The sequence below is a fragment of the Heterodontus francisci genome, chromosome 27 (genome assembly GCF_036365525.1).
Source record: "Heterodontus francisci isolate sHetFra1 chromosome 27, sHetFra1.hap1, whole genome shotgun sequence".
NCBI lineage: Eukaryota > Metazoa > Chordata > Chondrichthyes > Heterodontiformes > Heterodontidae > Heterodontus > Heterodontus francisci.
This window is the reverse complement of record NC_090397.1, coordinates 69,068,455-69,094,035: the sequence shown is the minus strand read 5'-3', so window position 1 is coordinate 69,094,035 and position 25,581 is coordinate 69,068,455. Positions and strand designations below refer to the sequence as shown.

The following is a 25,581-nucleotide window of genomic DNA, read 5'->3' as shown; positions in this document are numbered from 1 at the left end:
CCCGACGTAGTCAACCCTATTTCTGACAGATATACATTGATGGCAAATTGTGCCCATTATAGATGACACCAGTTCTACTCAGAGAGTCCAGAAAGACAGTTGACTGGACATTAGAAAAATTCAGATACTTTCTAATGTTTGTCCATGAGTTTAGAGAGATACACAACTGAAACAGGCCCTTCGGCCCACCGAGTCTGTGCCGACCATCAACCACCCATTCATACTAATCCTACATTAATCTCATATTCCCTACCACATCCCCACCTTCCCTCAATTGTCCTACCACCTACCTACACTAGGGGCAATTTACAATGGCCAATTTACCTATCAACCTGCAAGTCTTTGGCTGTGGGAGGAAACCGGAGCACCCGGCGAAAACCCACACGGTCACAGGGAGAACTTGCAAACTCCACACAGGCAGTACCCAGAACTGAACCCGGGTCGCTGGAGCTGTGAGTTTCTTTCCTATAGTTGGGGTTAAGACACATGAATGAGGCAGTCTAGTGGAACATGGCTGCATTGTTCCTGATTTGGGCGTTCCATTTCTGGTCTCTTGAGCATCCCTGATTTTAATTGCTCCACCATTAGCAGATGTGCCTCAGTTGCTGAGATCCTGAGCTCCAGAATTCCGTCCCTAAATCTCTCCATCTTTCTACCTTTCTCTTGTCCTTTAAGAAACTCTGTAAACCCTCCTTGACCAAGCTTTTCGTCTTCTGTTCTAATATCTCCTTATGTGGCAAAGTGTCTCATTTTGTTTAATAACATTCCTGTGAAGTATTACTACGTTAAAGGTACTTTTTTCATTATTCGTTCCTGGGCTGTGAATGTCACTACCAAGACCAGCATTTGTTACCCATCCTTAATTGCCCTTGAGAAGGTGGTGGTGAGCTGCCTTCTTGAACCATTGCAGTCCATCTGGTGTGGGTGCACCCACAGTGCTGTTAGGAAGAGAGTACCAGGATTTTGACCCGCAACAGTGAAGGAACGGCGATATAGTTCCAAGTCAGGATGGTGTGTGGCTTGGAGGGGAACTTGCAGGTGGTGGTGTCCCCATGCATCTGCTGCCCTTGTCCTTCTAGGTGGTAGAGGTCACGGGTTTGGAAGGTGCTGTCGAAGAAGCCTTGGCAAGTTGCTGCAGTGTATCTTGTAGATGGTACACACAGCTGCCACTGTGCGTCGGTGGTGGAGGGACTGAATATTTAAAGTGGTGGATGGGGTGCCGATCAAGCGGGCTGCTTTTTCCTGGATGGTGTCAAGCTTCTTGAATGTTGTTGGAGCTGCACTCATCCAGGCAAGTGGAAAGTATTCCATCACACTCCTAACTTGTGCTTTGTAGATGGTGGACAGGCTTTGGGGAGTCAGGAAATGAGTTACTCGCCGTATAATTCCCAGCCTCTGAACTGCTCTTGCAGCCACAGTATTTATGTAGGCTGGTCCAGTTAAGTTTCTGATCACTGGTTACCCCCAGGATACTAATGGAGGGGGATTCAGAGATGGTAATGCCATTGAATGTTAAGGGGAGATGGTTAGATTCCCTCTTATTGGTAACGGTCATTGCCTGGTACTTGTGTGGCATGAATGATACTTGCCACTTATCAGCCCAAGCCTGAATGTTGTCCTGGTCTTGCTGCATGCGGACACTGACTGCTTCAGTAAATTTTTTTATTCATTCATGGGATGCGGGAGTCGCTGGCTGGGCCAGCATTTATTACCCATCCCTAACTGCTGTTGAACTGAGTGGCCATTTCAGAGGGCATTTTATGAGTCAACCACATTGCTGTGGGTCTGGAGTCACATGTAGGCCAGACCGGGTAAGGATGGCAGATTTCCATCCCTAAAGGACATTAGTGAACCAGATGGGTTTTTACAACAATCAACAGTGGTTTCATGGTCACACTATACTTGCTTTTTAATTCCAGATTTATTAATCGAATTCAAATTTCACCATCTTCCGTAGTGGGATTTTAACCCATGTCCCCAGAGCATTAGCCTGGGCCTCTGGGCTACCAGTCTAGTGACATTATTACCATGACACTCCCTCCCCTTTCGTTGTTGCTTAATGCTGCCAGTGGGTGGTTGATGAACAAAAATGACTTCAAATTAAAAAAACAAAAAACACTAAAATAAATGCAACATATTGCAGGTGCTGGAAATCCGAAATAAAAACAGAAAGTGCTGGAAATACTCAGCACGTCTGGTGGCATCTGTGGAGAGAGAAACAGAGTTAACGTTTCAGGTCAGTGACCTTTCATCAGAAACAAAAAACACTGTTGTTTTGATGTCAAATGGAGAGGGGAAAATACTGATGTATTCTTACGAAAATGAGGTATTTGAAAGACATGACTTCTCACTTCTTCTTCTTCTTCGGCCTCCTTGTCTCGGGAGACAATGGGTAAGCGCCTGGAGGTGGTCAGTGGTTTGTGAAGCAGCGCCTGGAGTGGCTATAAAGGCCAATTCTAGAGTGACAGGCTCTTCCACAGGTGCTGCAGAAAAAATTGGTTGTCGGGGCTGTTACACAGTTGGCTCTCCCCTTGCGCCTCTGTCTTTTTTCCTGCCAACTGCCAAGTCTCTTCGACTCGCCACACTTTAGCCCCGCCTTTATGACTGCCCGCCAGCTCTGGCGATCACTGGCAACTGACTCCCACGACTTGTGATCAATGTTACAGGACTTCATGTCGCGTTTGCAGACGTCTTTAAAGCGGAGACATGGACGGCCGGTAGGTCTGATACCAGTGACGAGCTCGCTGTACAATGTGTCCTTGGGGATCCTGCCATCTTCCATGCATCTCACCTGGCCAAGCTATCTCAAGCACCGCTGACTCAGCAGTGTGTATAAGCTGGGGATGTTGGCCGCCTCGAGGACTTCTGTGTTGGAGATATGGTCCTGCCACCTGATGCCAAGGATTCTCTGGAGGCAGCAAAGATGGAATGAATTGAGACGTCACTCTTGGCTGACATGCGTTGTCCAGGCCTTGCTGCCATAGAGCAAGGTACTGAGGACACAGGCTTGATACACTCAGACTTTTGTGTTCCGTGTCAGTGCGCCGATTTCCCACACTCTCTTGGCCAGTCTGGACATAGCAGTGGAAGCCTTTCCCATGCGCTTGTTGATTTCTGCATCGAGAGACAGGTTACTGGTGATAGTTGAGCCTAGGTAGGTGAACTCTTGAACCACTTCCAGAGCGTGGTCGCCAATATTGATGGATGGAGCATTTCTGACGTTCTGTCCCATGATGTTCGTTTTCTTGAGGCTGATGGTTAGGCCAAATCCGTTGCAGGCAGCCGCAAACCTGTCGATGAGTCTCTGCAGACACTCTTCAGTGTGAGATGTTAATGCAGCATCGTCAGCAAAGAGGAGTTCCCTGATGAGGACCTTCCGCACTTTGGTCTTCACTCTTAGAAGGGCAAGGTTGAACAACCTGCCACCTGATCTTGTGTGGAGGAAAATTCCTTCTTCTGAAGACTTGAACGCATGTGAGAGCAACAGTGAGAAGAAGATCCCAAACAGTGTAGGTGCGAGAACACAGCCCTATTTCACGCCACTCAGGATAGGAAAGGGGTCTGATGAGGCGCCACTATGCTGAATTGGGCCTTTCATATATTGATGTATTCTTACGAAAATGAGGTATTTGAAAGACATGACTAATTGTGCAGGAACGTATAGAGACCTGGGGTATGAGGTGATTGAGTAAACTATGAAGGCAATGCTATGATGTGTAGATGTTAAAGGGATTAGGAGGGGATTATTTGATCTAACAGTAGAATTAACTGAGTGATTTGAGATTTGGGGAACAACTGAGTTGATCAAAAGAATTGTTTTGTCAACAAATTCATGATATAAAAAGCAGCAGCAGTGAGGGGAGTGCCAGTTTTGGAAGTTACCGAAAAGCTTAATAAAAAGGACTCGATATATTTAATAACTGTTAAGGTTGCCATGAAATTGAATTAAAAGAAATTTATTGCGTAATTTGTTGGATCTGACCCATTAGTTTTTGGGCAGAGCAAATGGTGATAATTTTAGTGCTGAATCTGTGGGTGTGAAGTCAATCATCCAGGGAAATAGAATGATTTATTTGTGTATTAGGTAGAGTTAGAAAGTCAATTTGTGGAGATTGGGGCTGAGTGTGTGAATTTATTTAAAGTTCACCGAAAAGAAGGTGCTAATAGAAAGAAATCAGTTTATTTATTCATTTAGTTATTGGGCAGCACATCATGGAGTATAAATTATTCACCTATCAAAGCAAGTGATCCAGGGATGAAGAGAAATTGTGTATGTGTTACTTTATGGTGAAGAACTCTGACAATATTCTTGCAATATTGATTTCAAACCAAATATGAAGAAATGTTTACCAAAGATTCTACAGACTTCCAAATAACCAAAGGGGAATTACTTTAGCATTGCCTTGACGTTAAATGGCTGTGAGAGAAATTTCTCTTCTGTTCCTAGGATGGGTAACTAACTATTTTTGAGCCATTTCTTAGCTTGGTATATTTGTGTCTATATCATCAGCTGGTAAGAGGGTGGGCAAACGACTTGCTAGGAGGTGCATAAGACCAGGTCAGGGATAAGTTTCTATTCTGTTCTCATTACCTCCCTAAGTAGAATTGCATGTCATTCACGCAGTGTTGCCATGTAGCGTTAGTTTGACTCGGTTCAAAGCACTGTCAATCCTGAGTGAGAAACCTGACTCCCGAACTTGAGCAAGTATTCCCAGGCTGACATTTCAGTGCAATGATGTATTTTTGGAGTTGCTGTCTTTCAGGTGGGACATTAAAACTGAGACCCATCTGTCTGCTCAGGTGAATGTCAGTGATCCAAGATGTCTTGCCAATATTTACACCTCAACCACCACAAAAACAAAGTGGTCATTGGAATGCTTGGAAAGAGACAGACACGCTTGGAAAGAAAATACATTTTCCCCGCACATTTTGGTTTCCTTAAAATAATGCAGCAACATTCCCACAGACACTACAGCTGTGGAAGCAAAAACTATTACTTCTCATGTCTGTTGACCTCTGCATGTGTCTTGCACAGTAAATAAATTCTATACAACCATAAGCTCAATACATATATCTAGAGAGATGAATTCAACTGTTGCACCAACTCTAATTTCACTAGTTCCACAAAGTGTCTCCTGGCTCCCTTGGCTCTGCTATTCATTCACTGGCTGCCTTCCTGTTCTCTTCTGCTTTCACAGGCTCTATTCCAACTCTTGACACTAGATTTCCTTCAGTTACTTTGTCACAATTCTCCCCCTAGTTGCAACTCTTGTTCCCTGTCTCCATCCAAATTCTCTCCCCACTTGATCTTCTTCCATCAGCTTTATCCTGCTTCTCCCTTGGCTTTGTTTACTGTCCTCCCTGTTTTTAAGATGCACATTTGTTCTAAAAACTATACAACAGATGGTCAGTCAATTCACAGGGTCCTGACAGTGTGACTGATGGTCCAGAAACCAGAAGATTATGATGGTAATGAAGACAGACTTCCTTCTAACATCTCCTTCCTCTTTGCTCCCCTCACTAAGTGTGTTTGCTTTATTCATGCTTTCTACTGAATGCCTCCCCCTATAGGCTAGTTGGCATCAGCAAATTACAGGCGAACCTCTTACGTTTGGTTTTGTAACAAGCGGCACAGTGGTGCAGTGGTTAGCACCGCAGCCTCACAGCTCCAGGGACCCAGGTTCGATTCTGGGTACTGCCTGTGTGGAGTTTGCAAGTTCTCCTTGTGTCTGCATGGGTTTTCGCCGGGTGCTCCGGTTTCCTCCCACATCCAAAGACTTGCAGGTGATAGGTAAATTGGCTGTTGTAAATTGCCCCTAGTATAGGGAATATGGGATTACTGTCGGGTTAGTATAAATGGGTGGTTGTTGGTCGGCACAGACTCGGTGGACCGAAGGGCCTGTTTCAGTGCCGTATCTCTAAATAAGAAATCATGATTCAAATGAGTTAAACTTTTGAGGGACATGCATTCACTCGAGCACCATGAAAGTGGGCAATAACAAAAATAACAGCTGGCATTTATATAATGGGTATAACGGGCACCTTTAATGTAGTAAAATGGCCCAAAATGCTGAAGTATTTCTTTCCCTTTGTTTTGTGTTACTATCTTTTCCTTTCGAATCTTCTTGCATCTTGTACCACTTTCTAAATACGATAGGGCCCAGGATCTTGCAGTATTGTTCTAGGATTTACACCAGAATGAGCCATATTGAGTGAACCAAACTTTCCTTGAATCCCTGAGATATTATGGAGGGAAACAAGGGCAGGGGAAGGGAGCAGGATTACCCCAAAGAGGGTAATGGAGGTGATCAGAACAGGGTTGAGAATTCAACAAGCTTGGGCTGCAAGATCTGGCAACCAGATGAGAATACAAAAGTAAAATACTGCGAATGCTGGAAATCTGAAATAGAAACAGAAAATGCTGGAAATACACAGGAGATCAGACAGTATCTGTGGAGAGAGAAACAGAGTTAACAGGCTGAACTTCGTTGCGAGCCTTTGGAACCAAATGTCAGAACTATTTCCCAATCCCGACCCCAGTGGCTTTCCCACTGCCCCCGGCGGCTTAATTTTACAAGAGGCGGCGAATTAGCAGCCTGTCTCCGTGTTCGCCATCCATTTAGGGACAGCCGGTGGGTTCCGGAGGAAGGAGATGCAGACAGTGTGGCCCACTGCACGGGAGACCAGCAGCCCTGACTGTGGGAGTTACTGCTGAGGCCCAGGCAGCAGGAGAGGTGGGGATGAAATGGAGCCACCATCAGTATCGGGGAGCGACTGAGACCTCATTAGGCTCATGACGATCGGAGATACCTGTCTCCAGGAATTCCACACTCAATGGCGAGGCTGTGATATGGGAAGATGGCATTGACATTTTCTGCCGGAAACATTTAGATCTCCTTGAGCTGTAACGCAGCCTCCACCTCCTGCTGTGCAGGCGCCTCTTCACACTGGCCGGGATGCCGACACAGCGGGGGGAGGTGGGGGGAGGGGGGGTGTGGGAGCCCACACAATCTGCTGAATCTTGCATTGATTTTATAAAATAGAAGCTAATTGGCTCTTTAACTGTTTTAATTTGCTTCCTGCTGCTGCTGGGTGGGTAGCCAACATCTCCATGAAGTCGATTCTGGAAAAATCGCTAGGAGGCGGCAACAGTGTCAGGCAACCGGCCTCTGGCGTGAATCTTCCAGCATGCCCCCCTCCAAAGCCACCTCCTTGGGGCTGGGAAAACTCTGCCCAGTGCTTCAGGTCGAAACCTTCTGATGAAAGGTCATCGAGTTGAAATGATGGCGATGGGGGTGGGGGGCAGGGGGGAGTTTTATTGGGCAAGGGGAAGGTGAATTCAGGTGTGTGCAGGAAATAAAATCCCCAAACTGTGATGTTGAGTCAGGATCCCGACATCATCCCACCCAATTCCAGGTTTCACCCACGTGATTGGAAGACCCCCCAGGTGCTGTCGGGTAAGTAATTGTCACGTGCAACTATGTCATAACTTCTGTTTTGACTAAGCATTCTGGTTTTAACTGACAACGCACCTATTTCAACCTCAAGTCTGCAGCAGGTAGAACATGGGAGGCCTGTCAGGAATGTGTTAGAGTAGTCGAGTTACTTAAGAAAGGATAAAATCGCATTGGAAGCAGTTCAGAGAAGGTTCACTCCACTGATTCCTGGAATGAAGTGCTATCTTATGAGGAAATGTTGGACAGGTTGGGCCTTTATCCATTGAACTTTAGAAGAATGAGAGGTGATCTTATTGAAACATATAAGATCCTGCGGGACCTGACAGGGCGGATGCTGGACGGATCTTTCCCCTTATGGGAGAGACTAGAACTTGGGGACACAGTTTAAAAATAAGGGGTCTCCCATTTAAGATGGAGATGAGGAGAAATGTTTTCTCTTAGTGTCTGTGAAATTCACTTCCTCAGAGAGCAGTAGAGGCCGAGTCACGGAATATATTCAAGGCTGAGTTAGGTTCTTGAGAGACAAGGGAGTCAAGTGTCATGGGGGGAAGACAGGAAAGTGGAGTTAAGACCACACTCAGATCAGCCATGATCTTATCAAATGGTGGAGCAGGCTTGAGGGGCCGAATGGCCTACTCCTGCTCCTAATTCGTATGTATATATAAGGCTAGAGGTAACAAAAGAAGATGGTCAGCTACACCACACCGAGAATCAATAATAAACACTCACAGGTTAATTTTCCTGTAGATAGATATAGGATGAAAGTCTCCTAGCAGCTCCAACAAAGTGTCTCAGTCCCAACTTACTGCACCAGTATGACATTTTTCCTTTCAGCCCAATGCCAAGAAAACTGCACAAACTCATTGCCCTCAACAACAGCAGAACAGAAGAAACTTTTATTCCTTTAGTTGGGCTGTGTTTGAACTCAGGTCCTGAAGGTGAAAGTGCACTTTCCATCCAATCCTGGAACGTACAAATTTGCATGAAGAATTCGGTTTGGATGTTATAAATTATCTAGCTGATCGTCGATGTTTAATTCTGCAATTAAAAAATGAAGTTAAAAAATAATTGAATTGCTGACACGTGCAACCATGTTTTAGTGGATTTAGCATGAAAGGATATCATGTTTTAAAACAAAAAGAAACTGCATTCCAGTAAAGCGAAATCTGTAGACGAGACGGATCCATTTGTTGAAAACACTGCTGACTTTCTCAGTTAGTTAAGTTTAGCAGAATTGAGAGAGTTGACATGAATCCCTTTGTAGCTCCTCAAATTTAAAGCTACAATATCCATATTATAGCTCTAGGGAAAAATAATTCTGCACATCATTATGAAATGAATATTATCCATTCTCAAATTCTCATCAACTGGTATAATTACAGATGTAGATATTTATATTCTTCTGTGTTAAAGACTGAAGATCCTTGAAATCAAAGCTACTGTTGCATAATCTGTTTTGCATAATTTAAAATTTGACATTTAGTTTGGGCGATTGAGATTTGATTCTTTGTATGACTAACTTTATAGTGTTGATATTTTCCAAGATATTATTCTTTCTAGATGGTCACTGAAGATTACTCAAACCTCCTTTGTTGCAGAATTGTCAATTTGCTCGTTACAAGATTATTTTATACGGCTTGGTATTTATATAGTGTGTTGAACAATCCTGAACAAAATCCCAGCACATTATGTACTGTGCACTCTGTTGGAATCGCAAAGGAAAGGCACCATTCCAGCTTGCTGTGTTTTTGTAATATACCTAAAATATATCTAACACCAGTCATTTATACTGAATATACTCTGAAAACCAGTAATGAGAAAGGGGCGTCAGTGTGTTTCCTGATTCAGAGGTGTCCCACACGAGAGGAGGCAAGTTGCTGGCTGTGCAGATGAAGATGAGGAAAAGCCAGGTATCCGCCCCGTTCCATTGAAATGCCAGCAGTCTGCCCCTCTCTCCAACACATGTGGGATTCCAAAGCTGGACTCAGAGACTTCCCCAATTCACTATTGTTCCGAGCACCGGGAACTCTGCAAAAATGAAATGGAAACAAATCGTTTTCCTTTCGTGTCTCGGGGCCGTTTTTATTCTGACAGGTGAGTAATGTCATTAAATCACTTTCTGTCTTTTAACGTGTATGAAATAATTAGACTTTTTGCAATGAGATTTTTAAACAGTGATTTTGAGTTGGCTCAGATGAGCGGATGAGAGAAATTGTGGGCCGTTGGACAGTAAATGCCCCTAAAATGGGGTAGTGTGAAAAGAGGGGCAGTGTGAAAAGAGGGGCAGTGTGAAAGGAGGGATGTGTGAAAGGGGGGGGGGGGGAGTGTGAAAAGAGGGCAGTGTGAAAGGAGGGGAGTGCGAAAGGGGGGAGTGTGAAAGGAGGGGAGTGCGAAAGGAGGGGAGTGCGAAAGGGGGGGGAGTGCGAAAGGGGGGGGAGTGTGAAAGGAGGGAGTGTGAAAGGAGGGGAGTGTGAAAGGAGGGGAGTGTGAAAGGAGGGGAGTGTGAAAGGGGGGCAGTGTGAAAAGAGGGCAGTGCGAAAGGGGTGTGAGTGCGAAAGGAGGGGGGAGTGTGAAAGGGACAATGTGAAAAAGACAATGTTTTCCTCTCTATAATGTCTGGGGGCTGTCTTGGGGTGTGTTGAGTGATCCCAAAATCCACTCTTGTTCAGACTTTAGACAGAGCGGGTCTATGGACATTTAACCCCTTATTTATGGGATTTTACATCAACACATTCCGAAAACGAATCGTTTTTTAAAATGCATTTCACTAAAATACAGGAACTGACACTGAAGATTAATGTTAATGGGGATTGTTCAGTTTTTCCCTGTTTAGTGTTTCTTAAGGCACAATATGCTCTTTCCATGAATTGACAGCCTTGAAATGTGACGGTTGAGGGAGTGGTGGACAGTAACTTCATCCTGGGAAATCAGTTCCATTTACACTTTCCTCGGCTTTAATCAGCTGTCATTATGCGAGAAACGACGAAAATCTAGAGGTTTCCATTCTCAGATACCGTAGCTCCTTCCAATCCTCCCTGCGTAACAGGACTAGTGTTCTCTGCTGGAATGTGTGTCATGGTCAGAAATCAGGCAGTTTTGTATATTTCTCATTCCTAATCTGTCTTTTTGATGTAGTTATGAAGGAAGCTGAGAGTGCTACCATTCCTGTGGACAAAGGTATCAAAGCAGAAGACAAGGAAGGTAAGGAGCATTGCATTGCTAAATTAAAATGCAAGACTGCTTCTATTTGCAATGAAAAGTGTCTTTATTAAATCCGCAGGTATGAAGAGGCAGGTTTTCGTATCTGAATCGGAAGCTTCCAATTTCTTTAAACGACGAACCAGGCGTTCCCCTAAATCCAGGGCTGAAGTAATGGGTGAGTCTGAAATGTCAGTGACTCCTTTGTAACTTATTTAGAGAGAATTGCCCAGAGAGAGGGAGAGCTGTCAATCTGCAGGGGCATTAAACAACCTCATCCCAATTAAACTGATTAACCATCAATTGGAAACATTGACAGGGGACTCAAAAACTAATGATTTAACCTGTTACTGGTTACCTGAAAGCTGCATTAAAACCTCGCTCTCTCTATTTGTTGCTTTCTTTGAACTAAAAGGGTTTTGGAAACCTGGAAAATTGATGATTAACCCCCTCCCCCCCCCAAAAAAAACTCCTCCAATATTCTACTTTCTAATTAGTTTAGGATAGTGGGAGTTTAATGTTTCTCTTGGCGCCGGGCACTTGAAGAAGGTGTAAATTCTAAAAAAAACTGAGGTGTTCTGTGTTTTAATGATTAACCTTTGTGGCCGGACACCCTACTGACATTTGGTTATATTTTCAAACGCAAATAGGAAAACTAAAGTGTGGTGAATGTGTTTATATTTATAGACGCTATTATCAGATACTGCTCCTTTTCGAGACACTTGTGGAAGCGGTGGTTTCATTGGGCTGTAGTGGGAGGTACAGGGTAGGCTGGTGAGGTGGCCAGAGCGAGTCTGCAATTTCCAATCTCTCCAAATAGTGACCCCATTTACCCCGCCCCGAAATCAGAAACCAACACCATTTGGGGCTCAGCAGTAAGTGAAGCTTTAACCCTCTCTGCTCAACTCCCGGGCTCTGTTATTAGAGCAGGTTCTATAAACCGTGTTCTGGCTCTAAACGAAGCATTGATCATAAACCATTGATCGCCTGTACTGTAAGTCAGGAGAATCGGCTGTGAAAATGCAGCTCCGGGAGAGTTTGAGCTGGGCAAGTGGAATCAGAATCACAGGGGAAGTGTGCATTTCATCTGACTAAATGAATGCAGTTTGCACTGCTGTTAGAAAGTTCAGCAATAATAATTATACATAAAATGTCAAAATATTTTGAAATAAAGCCAAAAGCTCTCAAACTCTGCATATTAAATTGGTTTGGAGTAGGATGTGAAATACAGTCCAGTAATGTAGTCACTGGCTCGTGCCAGTAGCAAAACCTGTGAACTTTCCCACTGTGACATCTTCATAATTCCCAAGAAGGTGATGATCAGATGGTATTGAATGTGAGGTTTCAAAGCCTATCAAAAATAGCTTTTTGTCCACCTTCAGGATGTTCCAAAGCATTTTACTAGCAAAAGATTACTTTTATGTAGGAAAAATGCAACAGCTGTTCTGCACACAAGGTCCCACAACAGGAAGTGAAGGAATGAGCAGATCAATTCCATTGGGTGGCTTTGATTGAGGCAGGAATGCTGGCTGGAACACTGCCAGAATTCCCTACTCTTCAGTAGTGTGCTGGGATTATTTTACATTCACTAGAGCAGACCGAGCCATAATTTAACATCTCATCCAAATGAAGACACTTCCAGCCAGACCATGCGCCATGCCAGCCTGGACTATTTGCTTAACTCCAGAGTAGAATTTGAATCTATAATCTCCTGACTCAGAGGTGAGGCCAGTACCAACTGGAGCAAACACACAATGGGAAGAATGAAAGAGTAAGGGAAGTAAAGAGGTCTGAATTTTGAGAAACTAGAGATGTTGGGTATCTGTGAGACGGAGCTTGATTGACCAAATATTTAATGATGCATCTTGTTGTAATGGTGTTAGATAGCAAATTAACCAAAGTGATTGGGCAGGAAACACCTATTTTGGTAGAGTCGCATTCTTAGAATCTAATTTAAATCTCAGAGCAAAGTCTTTAGGAACCATAGGGTAGAAATTCCTCTTGGTTGTTAACACAAAACAAATGGTATCACACTGGCTGTCTGTTTAGAACCTGTCAGATATTCACCTCCTGTGAAGTCTGTGGAACTGAATATCAGGCAGGCTGTATAAAAATGTGATACTGCTCATTTTGTGCTACTGGTAAAGACCAATTTCACTCCCCCTCCCCATGTGTTTTAGTAACATCAGTGGCTGTAACCCACAGTGGATACAGCTGGTCTGCTCTGTGTCCCATGTTTTAGTACAAAACCCATATGTTACCAAAATAATGACATTTCATTTACAGGAGATTATTACACCCCGAGAAATTGAAATTGATTAGGATCCTGACTAGTTTAGAATTAGGGATCTTGACTAGTTTGGCCTTTGAATTAATCTAATTCTTAACATTTAACTTTTTGCATCTGATCAGTAATATTGGTTTAACTTCCTTATGAAAGTCACTCTCTCAGTTGATGCAGTCTGAAAGTGTCTTTTGACACATTGGATACATTTAGGATTTTTAAGTGTTGTTAAACTGTTAATTGATTTATGTTTTCTTAATTTAAAAAAGTTATCTTCCACTTTACTAATTTGAAATGATTTGGACAAAAGAGCATTTTGATTCTTTATAATAAAATATTATTTTATGAGAGACTTTTTATGTCTTTTACAGCAAATTAATGAGAAAAAAAGTAATAGATGTTTTGAAACTGTCAAATTCTGCAAGCATGTCAACAGATTCCACCAGGCTAAGGCCGATCTCTGAGACCACTGGGAGCTTCCATCAAGCTCCTGCCAGCCTGGGTGATTCTGCATCCATCTCCATTCCATGCAAGGATGTTCATAGTCATTTCAATTACACTGCTGCTGTTAGTCACTAGACATTCTCGCCACCATCTGTAAGGCCATCATTAGCTCCCAAGGCCACCTTCGATACCAGAAAGGCTGCCATGACCATCAATTCTGTTACCAGTACATAGAAGGATGCCCCTAACTGTGTCAGGAATTCTGACAACATACATAAGGGTTCTGGCAATCATGTTTAGCACACTGCCAGCATTTCAGAGCAGGCTGGGACTTTCTTTGAGGAACTTACCACCATCCATAAGAACTCTGCCAATTATTTTAACTATCCAAGGATTCTACCAAAACGTTGAGGTTGTCATAATCAACTAGAACCCCTTCTGCTCATCCTATACTGAGCACAGGGGGTTCTAATGCACTGTTAGAGTCAGCTCTATGAATCATTTTATGGTTGTTATGGAAAATGTCCACTGGTCACCCATCAGTCAGTCAAGATACTACTGACCACATCAAATATTCCATTGCAATCCATCGAACCGGCTATTTGAAATGTGCCGTAGGCATCTAGAAAGATGCTAGTAGTATATCCATGGATGGTGCTGCTGTCTTTAGCCATTTTAATAATACCATCTCCACTGGGCATTTTGTTTTTGAAATACATTTTCCCTTCAATTTTATTGTATTCTTTAGGTTGAATGGGATCATGTTTTGACAACTGATTTGTCCTTGACCGAAAGACTGGTTCAGGCAATCTGCTTCCAGGTTCTACCAGTGCCATTCTGTGGCTGCGTTAAATGAAGGCTGGCAATAGTGGGATGGGGGAACTCATTCCTTCTTGTCGGAAAAGTTTCTTGCCCTTTAATAGTCGACCATGACTGCACATGTTACCAGTCTATAGTACAGCATTTGGTGGATCCAGACTCTCTCAATGAGGATGCCCCCAGCTTTTACTTTTAAATTGGGGTCTGCAAACTATTGTGTTGCTTTAAACGAATGTTATTGAAAACCTTTGACATTATGCTGCAGTGGTGGCCATGCTTATTTTTATTCCATGCTCCACTTGTTTGGGAAGTGCAAACGGGAAACATGTTTTCAAGCAACAGTACCACATGATGCAGATGCAAGATTTATAAATATTTTTAAAGTTATTTATATTATTTGGGCCACTTAATTGGTCATTTTATCTTAAATCAAAATATCTGCATCAATAATTCAAATAAACAGTTTGATTGTGGTTTCAGAGTAGGATTTTTTACAAGCTTTTTAAGTGTGCTCTTAGTTAAGTTAATAAAATGAAAATAAACAGCAAATGTTTATACCCTGCCAAATTCCACAAGCAAACCGATTAACATACCACCAGCAACATCCCCGACAGTGCTGCAGAATCCACAAAGCCACTTCTACGACTCTGAACCCACCCCTAATCAGCCGCTATGAATTCCTACATGAAGTTGGTAAAACTGTGAGGCCTACAGTGCATGAGGGTGCAACCGATCATTTTTAGTCACCTGACTGGGTTCCTGAGTATGTCAGAAGTCTGTCTAAAGATCACCAAGAAAAAAATCTAAACTTCTACACCATTATTTAGAGATTAGAATTTGATGATACAACAGGGAGACAAATTAATTAGTAAAAGTGGGAGGGGAAGATGAAAGGATGGGACCAGAGGAGTAGTGAATGTGATCTGGGGGAAAAGTTTTAAAAACATTTTAATTGGTCAAAGACAGGAATTAAAATACTAGGAATAAATTCTCAATGTCGCTGAACTAAAATATATGAATGTGATTCTTGGGACGAGCATTGTAGAGCACTGGGTGTTGTCTTTTTTTTATTCATTCATGGGATGTGGGCGACGCTGGCCAGGCCAGCATTTATTGCCCATCCCTAATTGCCCTTGGGAAGGTGGTGGTGAGCTGCCTTCTTGAACCGCTGCAGTCTATTTGGGGTAGGTACACCCACAGTGCTATTAGGAAGGGAGTTGCAACTGATAATCAGTGGGAGGTGAATATAGGTCAGAATTGGGAGAAGGTAAATTACAAGAAAAGTCTTAACATTCTAACTGACCAAATACAGGAATTAACAATATTAGGAATAAATTTACACATTTCTTTGGCATCCATATTTGAATTAGATGTTAACTATCATGGAGAATTTATGCATAAAATAATAGGGTAAATGGGTAAAAAAAAATACAATTATGTTGAATTTGCTGTGCCTTATGTACTTTTTGATAAATTTCTGCACTTTATTGCAACAAATTTTTGTATATGGAAGTCTCATTATAAAATGAAGATTAAATTTATTAAATTTGCTTCTTCCCTTACATTGGTATTCTTGCGAATTGTCCTGATGAGTGCAAGACAAAAAGCTTTGACAAAATGTCTCTCTTTTAATTCACTGCAGTAAAAGAATTTCATACCTTATTTTAAATAAAAAAAAGTTACATAATCATTGACAATTTACATTTGAAATGTGTGCATTGGCAAAGACATGGGAATTCAAAACTTGTTTAAAAACCATCTGTCCTGCAGCTGAAAACAGACAAAGGCTTGCAGCTGATGAACGAAGGAAGGAATATCACGAGGAGCAGTTGAATGAGTGGGAGAATTACGTAGAAGAGGAGCAAGATGGTAAGGCATCTGAGAAAATGCATCTAGGTGATGAATAAAATTGGAGAGCATTCAAGGTGATGTAAGAGGCCTGTTTATGTTTTTAATTTAAAAAGAAAACACAAAATTCTTAAATGTACCATTGCTAGTTTTTTTTTAAAACCTTTTTTTTGTGTTGCAATGTTCTCCAGCTCAGATTTTCGACAGTCAGACTGCTCCCACGGTGTAACTAGCTGCCATAAAGTATGAGAGATTGGTCTGCATTGAATTTCTGTTTGATTTTCCTTTGTTACCTCCATGGAAGAACCTCACTTTCTGATCACTGGCAACTCACCGTGAAATTATGTTTTACCGCTCCACAGTCTATTGGCGAACTGTTGCTCTGCTGAAAACAAATTCTGCTGAATTAGCATGGTCTTTGAACATACAGTAGTCAAATTTACAGAGATATTTGTGGAAAAATAGAGCACACTAAATTGGTTCTATTTGTGTGATTTTTCACAGAATGAATTTGTGTTTTAATCTGGGGATGAACAAAAATGCTTTTCTGAAAGAGAATAATAGCCAACAGTAGCATTAACCCATGCTGTTATGATGCATTCTTTAAAAACAGGTGGAGACAATGGCAGAAATAAGTTATCCTTTCGGATCATGGTGGGGTCGGAGCCTGGGATGGTGGAAAATTAAAAATCTGGGTAAAAGGATAAAGAAGAGTTGATCAATATTAATAATCACATCCCACTAATGGAGCAATACTGAAGATTTGTATTTAAAAACTGGGAATGTTCAGTTAGTATTGTGTGCTTCAGACTGAAGGGTTGAAAGTCTTGTCTGTCTGCTAGATGTGAAGGTCCTACATGAAATGTGTTTGAGCAGTTGTAGGCTAGTGCCTAGTCTTACAGCATAAAACAACATCTAAATTGGGACTAGCATTAGGAGATGGCTGATGTGAGAAATGGGAAAATGTCACACGGTTGCAGTATGGAATGCTGTTCTGAGTTTAAGACTGAGGGAGAGCAGCAGGGGTTTTATTCCACATCTAACCAGACTTGGGCTCCTTAAAATTGTGACTGAATGGCTGAAGTGGAAAGTATTCCACTCCTAACACAACATCCTTCAACCTGATGATCACCAGTCACAGAAAAAAATGATTTTTCAGTAGGTAACATCTTTCTTTCTTCTTAAATATATTGGGTGTAGAAATTGGTTTGCGTTGGGCTGCTGGTGTGAACTGGGTGCAGGGAATTGAGCTCTGTCCTGCAACAGGTAGGTCTGAGACCCACCTGATACTGGGCCTTGGGCCTGATTTATATCAGCCCAGCAACCTGCAGATGCTGCATGCTTTGCATCCTCAGGCTTTATAAGTATATGGAGAACAAACAAAGTAGAATATGTTACGACCAGTTGAGAAAGAGGTCTTGGGTTCCCTTTCAGCCTTCACCTGGTCTTACTGTAACAGGGTTTATTTTTTTAAACACACCGTGTTTTTAGCTCCCCCCTTGGTGAATCCTTGCTCACCGCTTTCCAATTATAAGGTACGGAAACAAGCACAAACAGGCTTTCTTAGGTTTAAAGAAAGGTGAAATTTTATTAAAACGTAAACTTAACCTCTAATTCGGTTGACACCTATAGATACATGTCGCGCCCCACGCTAGTGATACTCACATGCAAATAGAGACAGAAAAGAGCAGAAGGAATAAAGTGGAAAAGTTTGAGGCAATATCTGATGAGTTTTTGTTAAAGGTCTTTGAGCTCACTGTAGAGTCCTTGATTGTAGGTAGATCTTGCTTTTCATTGGGGCCCAGTATTCTTCTTAAACCTTGTTCACTGTAGAGACTTTTTTCTCTTGGGGTTCATGTGTCTTCAGTCATTTTTTGGAGTTCGATGAGAAAGAGATGGGAGCAGACAGGAGAGAGATGTTTTCAGTCCAGAAGCAAAAACTGCCTTCTGCAGTTCAAACGAGGTCTCTATAACTTAAAACTCCCCAAGTTGGCCAGCAGGGTGGTCACGTGACCAACTGGTTTGACCAGGTCTGTTCTGTGTATTGTATGGGAGCAGGGGATAGCTGCTTTGTTCCAACACTGTCTGCTAACATGCAAAAATGTGTTTCTGGCTGGGGGCCTGGCAATTCCTTGTAACAGGCCTTCTTTTCTTTCCAGCAACAATTTGAAATTTAATGTCCATGTGGTGAAATTAATGTGGGTCATTCTCAGCAGTTGGGGGCCTGCAAGACAAATATCAGATGACAACAGTTTCAAATAAGTTTCACATCTGAAGTTGTGTGGAACTTGCATTTATATAGCAACATAGTAAAACATCCCAAGGTGAAACAAAATTTGACGCTGCAAAAGGAGATATTAGGACAGGTGACCAAAAGCTTGATCAAAGAGGGAGGTTTTAAAGAGCATCTTGAAGGAGCGAGAGGTGGAGGTGCAGAGAGGTTTAGGGAGAGAATTTCAGAGCTTAGGGCCTAGGCAGCTGAAGGCACAGCCACCAATGGTGGAGGAATTAAAACCAGGGATGTGTAAGAGATGAGAATTAGAGGAGTCCAGAGATAGAGTCATTATGGCACAGAAGGAGGCCATTAGCCATTGAGTCCATGCTGGCTCTCTGTAGAGCAATCCATTCAGTCCCATTCCCCTGCTCTTATCCCCGTAAACTTAAGGTCATCCAAAACTCTGCTGCCCGTGTCTTAACTCACACCAAGTACTGTTCTGCTATCACCCCTGAGCTTGCTGACCTGTGTTGACTCCTGGTCAGCAACATCTTGATTTTAAAATTCTCATCCTTGTTTTCAAATCCCTCCATGGCCTCATCCCTCCCTATCTCTGTAATCTCCCAGCCCCACAACCCTTTGAGATATCTGCGCTCCTCCAATTCTGGCCGTTTGTACATCCCTGACTTTTATCACTTCACCATTGGTGGCCATGCCTTCAGTTGCTCAGGCTCTGAGCCTTGGAATACCCTCTCTGCACCTCCCTGTCTCACTTTCCTCCTTTAAGACACTCCTTAAAACCTACCTCTTTGACCAAGCTTTTGGTCATCTGACCTAATATCTCCTTTTATGCCTTAGTGTCATGTTTTGTTTTATAACGTTCCTGTGAAGCACCTGGGAGTGTTTTATTACGTTAAAGGCACCGTACGAATATAAGTTGTTGTTGCTAATAGGCCAACACCGCCTCTTACTACCTGCTTACTATTTACCCGCCGGTAGAAGATTTTGGATTCCCTTTTATATTAACTGCCATTCTATTCTCATATTCTCTCTTTTCTAGTCTTTATTTTCCTCTTCAATTTCCCTCTCAACTTATTGTATTTGGCCTGGTTCTTGCTTGAAGAATTCACCTGACATGCATCTTAAACCCTCTTTTTTTCTTGTTTCACAATATTCTCTATTTCCATTGTCATCCAAGGAGCCCTGGCTTTGTTTCCCTCACCTTTCACCCTTGGGGAATGTACCAAGCCTGTACCTGAAACAGCTCCTCCTGAAAGATCACCCATTGTCCTGTTGCAGTTTTCCTGTCAATCTTTGGTTTCATTTTATTCTGGCTAGATTCTCTCTCATCTCATTGAAGTTTGTCCCCTTCCAATTTAGAAGTTCTACTTTAGATCCAGGAAGGTTATGCGGCTGGAAGAGAGTAAAGCGAGAGGGAGGGGTGAGGCCATGGAGAGATTTTAGAACCATAGAAAACTATGGCACAGAAGAGGCCGTTCAGCTCATCGTGTCTGCGCCGGCTGAGAAAACTAGCCGCCCAATCTAATCCCACCTTTCAGCACCTGGTCCGTAGCCTTGAAGATTACAGCACTTCAGGTGCAGGTCCAGGTATCTTTGTAAATGAGTTGAGGGTTTTTGCCTCCACCACTGATCTAGGCAGTGAATTCCAGACACCCACCACCCTCTGGGTGAAAAAGGTTTTCCTCATGTCCCCTCTAATCCTTCTACCAATCACCTTAAATCTGTGCCCCCTGATAATTGACCTCTCCACTAGGTGAAACAGGTCCTTCCTCTACACTCAATCTAGGCCCCTCATAATTTTGTACACCTCAATTAAGTCACCCCTCAGCCTCTTCTGTTCCGAGGAAAACAACACTAGCCTATCCAATCTTTCCTCATAGTTGAAATTTTCAAGCCCTGGCAATGTTCTTGTAAAACAATGATGAGAATTTCAAAATTGAGGTATTGCTGGACCAGGAGCCAATCTAGGTCAGTGAGCATAGGTATGATGTGTGAACGGGACTTGCTGTGAATCAGGAAACAGGCAGCCGAGTTTACAGGGGAGGCCAGCCAGGAGAGAATTGGAATAGTTTAGTCTGGAGGTAACAAAGGCACAGTTGAGGGTTTCAGCAGCAAATTAGGTTAGGCAGAGGCAGACAATGTTACGGAGGTCTTGATGATGGTCTTGGTGCTGGAGGATCCCAGGTTGGAAGCTCAGCTCAGGGTCAAATAGGTTACCAGTTGTATTATTGTGAAATAAGATTTGCAGGGCTGATAAAATCTGCAGCTACCAATGCTGACAAGTGATATTTTAGTAAATATAACCAGTTTATCAAGAGTACAGAGCAACTTACTCTCGACCACAGAACTCTTTACTGAAATCTAAATATGCAATTTATTTTAAAGCATTAAGTGTTCTGAATAACACAGCAGGTTTAGGGACATAAAACATGTAACAGTATTAAGAGTTTATGGTAAATTTGTGGCTTTAATAGTGAAGGGGTTCCCACTGTGAGAGGGAAGTTTACATAGTCATTAGGACCATGAAGTAATGTCTTAGCCTTCAAACATACTCACAACTGTTACTTTGTTATATTTATAACCTATCTTGCTCTGCAGTTGCATGTCTGGGAGTTGGAAACACTAAACAACACACTGCTTCAAAGTGTTATTGGAAGCAGCAGGCACATTAATTAAAACTGCAGTTGTCCATTATCAAAAAAACCCAATTTATTATGACCTGTGTCTTCATTTCAAACTCTGGTACAATCTATTAGAATGCAATGCTGTGATGTTTTATCCACTCGTTCACAATGTGCAACATTATACCACCATTAAAACCTGAGGAGACAATGGGAATGTGTATACATTTCCTGGAAGAATTTATACTATTTCACTTTCGGTAATGATGCAAAAGTTGAATATACGCTGTTTCAGACAATGACTGTACCAGATGGGTGGCACAGTGGCTCAGTAGTTAGTACTGTAGCCTCACAGCTCCAGCGACCCAGGTTCAGTTCTGGGTATTGCCTGTGCGGAGTTTGCAAGTTCTCCCTGTGACCGCATGGGTTTCCTCCCACAGCCAAAGACTTGCAGGTTGTTAGGTAAATTGCCCCTAGTATAGGTAGGTGCTAGGAGAATTGAGGGGGGATGTGGTAGGGAATATGGGATTAATGTAGGATTAGTATAAATGGTTGGTTGATGGTTGGCACAGACTCGAAGGGCCTGTTTCAGTGCTTTATCTCTCTATAAACAACTGTGCTGCTGATACCTTTAACTTGCCAATTAAAATGAGTACTGTTTGACTACCTTTATGGGAAGATAGTGGTAATGTCACTGAACTACTATTCCAGAGGCCCAGGCTAATGTCCTGGGGACATGAGTTCAAATCCCACCAGCAGCTGGTGGAATTTAAATTTAATTCATAGAAATCTGGAATTGAAAGCTAGCCTCAGTAATGGTGCCATGAAACTATCATCGATTGTTGTAAAAACCCATCTGGTTCACTAATGTTATTTACGGAAGGAAATCTGCCATTCTTATCTGGTCTGGCCTACATGTGACTCCAGAACCACAGCAATGTGGTTGACTCTTAACTGCGCTCTGAAATGGCCGAGCAAACCGCTCAGTTGTCAAGGGCAATTAGGGATGGGCAACAAATGCTGGCCTTGCCAGTGATGCCCACATCCCATGAATGAATAAAAAAACCCAAGTAAGAATACAGTCTATGCAAGAGAAAATCTGGGTTACAGCAGCTTTGTGATAGTAATCAAAACAATCCTTCTCTTTAATTAACAATTTCACTCTAATTCTTTTCTTCTAATTATTTTATAGAACAATATGAAAGGACTCGTGAAAAGGTTGAGTCATGGCGTCAATGGCACTATGATGGTCTCTACCCTCCATACCAGTACAACCGCCACATTTATTAAAAGAAAACAGTGAGCTACACTTTGTTTGGTCAGAGCTGAAGCTGCATATTAAGATATAAAGCAACATCGTGAACAGATTGGTTACATCCAACAGATTTGGTGTTTTACAATACCATTAAAGTTTTCTTCAAAGTGGCAATATAAGCATGAAAAATCAAACTATGCTTTTGATTTATTTCATACAGCTTTTATAAGGCATAGCTTTGATAAATACAGTGTAGCTATCTTTCTATTTTTTAAACGCTCAGAAGTTTGAAGTGCTGTTTCACTAACAAAAGCTTTAACATTTTGTGGGAAGAGGAGTAATAAAGTTGCATGTGGCAGTCTTCCATAAATAATAGCTATGCACAGAATAAGAAACAGCCAAAGCTTTGGGCTATTAAAATATTTTCCCTTAGGGTAGGGTAGATTCAAGCTAAGAATCCCTGTATTGAAAGACTATTTTCTCAACAACAACTTATATTTATATACCGCCTTTAACGTAATACAACGTCCCAAGGTGCTTCATGGGAGCATTATAAAGCAAAATTAGACACTGAGCCACATATTAGGGCAGATGGCCAAAAACTTGGTCAAAGAGATAAGAAGCGTCTTAAAGGAAAAAAGAGAGGTAGACAAGCAGAGAGGTTTCGGGAGGGAATTCCAGAGTTTAGGGCCTAGGTAACTGAAGGAAGGGCCACTTACTCTTCAAATATATGTGCTGTAGGGTTTCCTTTTTACTATATAATTGTTAATTGTGTACTTAAGCTCTACTACAACTGCATGTAGAATATAAAAACTCAATAGAATAAATATTTTTAATCCCAATGGTTTTGTTGGTATTGAGTTTGTCAAAAGTTTAATAGTGAATTATTAACCCATTGGTGTCAAGCTCCATAGTTAGTGATGGAAGTTAATACTAATGAGTGCTAATGTGCTGGTTTTCTTAAAGCAAACTGTAATGATAATTAAAACAATAAAGTTGGCCAGTCTGTCTCGTTAATCTAAGAAACTTAAATATAGTAGTCAAGTGGCATTTATTGCAAGGGAGATGGAGTATGAAGCACTGAAGTCTTGCTACAACTATACAGGGCATTGGTGAGACTACACCTAGAGTACAGTGTACAGTTTTGGCCACCTTATTTAAGGAGGGATATACTTGCATTGGAGGCAGTTCAGAGAAGGTTCACTAAATTGATTCCTGGGTTAAAGGGGTTGTCTCATGAGGTAAGTTGGGTCGATACTCACTGGAGTTTCGAAGAATGAGAGGTGATCTTATTGAAATATATAAGATTCTGAGAAGGCTTGATGGGGTAGATGCTGAGAGGATGTTTCCCCTCATGGGGGAAACCTAGAACTAGGAGGCAGTTTCAAAATAAGGGGTCTCCCATTTAAGATGGAGATAAGGAATTTCTTCTCACGAGGATCAGTAATCTTTGTGATTCTGCACCCCGGAAAGAAGTGCAGGCTGGGTCATTGAATATTTTCAAGGTTGAGCTTGACAGATTTTGATCTTAAGGGAGTTGAGGGTTATTGGGGGGCGGTGGGCAGGCAAGAAAGTGGAGTTAAGGCCACAATCAGATCAGCCGTGAGCAGGCTTGAGGGGACAAATGGAATATTCCTGCTCCTAATTCTTTTGTTCTTTACACATCCAGAACCCCAATAAATTCTAATGTTACCAAGTCTCATGTTTATATACTACATATTCAGTAATTATTTAGCTGGCAGTATCACTCAGCCCATTTGAAGACTTGGATATCCAAACCAGGCAGATGCTTCAGTGTAATAGCAAAGGAATACTACATTCCTAAAGTGCTTTCTTTTGGATGCGATGTTGAACTGAGGCCCCATCTGTCTATTCCAGTGGTCATGAAAGATCTTGTAGAGTGTTTGTGTCCTGGGCCAACACTTTACCTCAACTAACACCATCAAAACAGACTAATGAATAAAAAAGTTAATCTAGATAGGAGACAGGTCGTTGGACTCTTGCACGTGGTGTATTTAAATCTCAGTTGTCTACAGCTGATGTGGTTATGGTAATAATGACAAATGGTACTGATTCTCACCCTTGTTCTTTAGTGAAAGTAAAACTGCACTATCACTGTAAAGCAGGTCGACCTAGAGGAATGTAGGAACTGTATTATACAGAGACCCTAAAATTAGGATTTCAGTTTTTAGCCCTGAATTTGGACCTTCTGAAACCTGAATTAGCCCATTTAAGTTTCGCTATTGCAGTTATACAAATGTCTGATTACATGGAACTTTTCTGGTTGTCCTTATATCATTGGGATATACTCATATTAACAAACATTAAGTGTTGATGAAATACCAAACGACCTTTATTAGTATATGATTTATAGTCAATTATAAATTCAATTTCCTGCAGGTTTTTTTTTTACAGTTTTTATTTATGATCATGTTGGAAATGCACAGCCCAATATCAGAACTCCACAGCATCTGAAAGAAGCTGTGATCTGATCTACAACAGTGACTACACTTCAAAAATGTTTAATTGTTAGTAAATCACTTTGTGATGTGCTGGTCATTAAAGGAGCCAACAGACAATTGGTGGGATTTTAAAAAAATGGTTTCTTTACATCTCCCCTCATCAAAGCACACTATGTGGAAATTTCTGTTTGAGGCCTTGCTGTCTGCCAAAATTGGCCGCCATTTTATCGTTACTAGAATACTTCACCTGTACTTCATTGGCAATGAAGTGCTTTCGGATATCCTGTGGTCTTGAATGATGTTATATATTCTTTAATACAAGTCCAGAGAGATGGCATGCTTTTCAATAATGGGGACATAACACCAAATCATTATCTAATACGTAAACCCCACCCCCCCCCCCAGGTGTTCCAGGAGTCATTAGTGATTAGGAGTAGAACCCTGGCCAATTTCCCCCAACCCAACCCAAGGGCAGCAACTGCAATAATAGCACTTCAAATCTTGCCCCAACTAGATCAGCTGAGTGAGGACAGGATCAAATCTGGGAAGTGGTTAGAATTAGAAATGTCAGTTTACACAATTTATTTTAATAAATCAAATAATTATGTAACAAACTTCAAGCTACACTTTCAAGAGTATCTAAAATGATAAAGACGAAATATCAAATTAGGAACAGGATTAGGCCATGCAGCTCTTCAAGCGTGTTCTGTCATTCAATTAGATCATGGCTGACCTGTATCTTAACACCATTAACCCCCTGTGGTTCAGTTTCCATTAATATCCTTACTTAAAAATATATCAATCTCAGTTTTGAAATTTTCAATTGACCCCCAGCCTCAATAGCTTTTTTGGGGGAAAAGATCCGGTTTTCCACAACCTTTTGTGTGAAGAAGTGTTTCCTGGCATGCTCTAATTTTAAGGTTATGCCCCTTTGTTCTGGACTCCCCCACTAGAGAA

At 41.9% G+C, this 25,581-nt stretch overlaps 1 protein-coding gene across 1 annotated transcript; it reads left to right on the top strand.

Annotated features, from left to right (window-relative positions):
- Positions 1-9,391: 9,391 nt before the first annotated feature.
- ucmaa (upper zone of growth plate and cartilage matrix associated a) lies at positions 9,392-22,929 on the top strand. Its single transcript, XM_068059795.1, has 5 exons — positions 9,392-9,551; positions 10,593-10,658; positions 10,738-10,833; positions 15,973-16,071; positions 22,100-22,929. The coding sequence occupies exons 1-5, from the start codon at positions 9,494-9,496 to the stop codon at positions 22,195-22,197; spliced, it is 417 nt and encodes a 138-aa protein (XP_067915896.1). The 5' UTR covers positions 9,392-9,493; the 3' UTR covers positions 22,198-22,929.
- Positions 22,930-25,581: the final 2,652 nt, after the last annotated feature.

What these genes read in the sequence shown, in the direction of transcription:
- ucmaa (XM_068059795.1), top strand. Translation starts at nt 9,494, where the DNA reads ATGAAATGGAAACAAATCGTTTTCCTTTCGTGTCTCGGGGCCGTTTTT. An exon ending in GGCCGTTTTTATTCTGACAG is followed by an intron (nt 9,552 to 10,592) that starts GTGAGTAATGTC and finishes TTTTTGATGTAG; the next exon opens with TTATGAAGGAAGCTGAGAGT. An exon ending in ATCCAGGGCTGAAGTAATGG is followed by an intron (nt 10,834 to 15,972) that starts GTGAGTCTGAAA and finishes TCTGTCCTGCAG; the next exon opens with CTGAAAACAGACAAAGGCTT.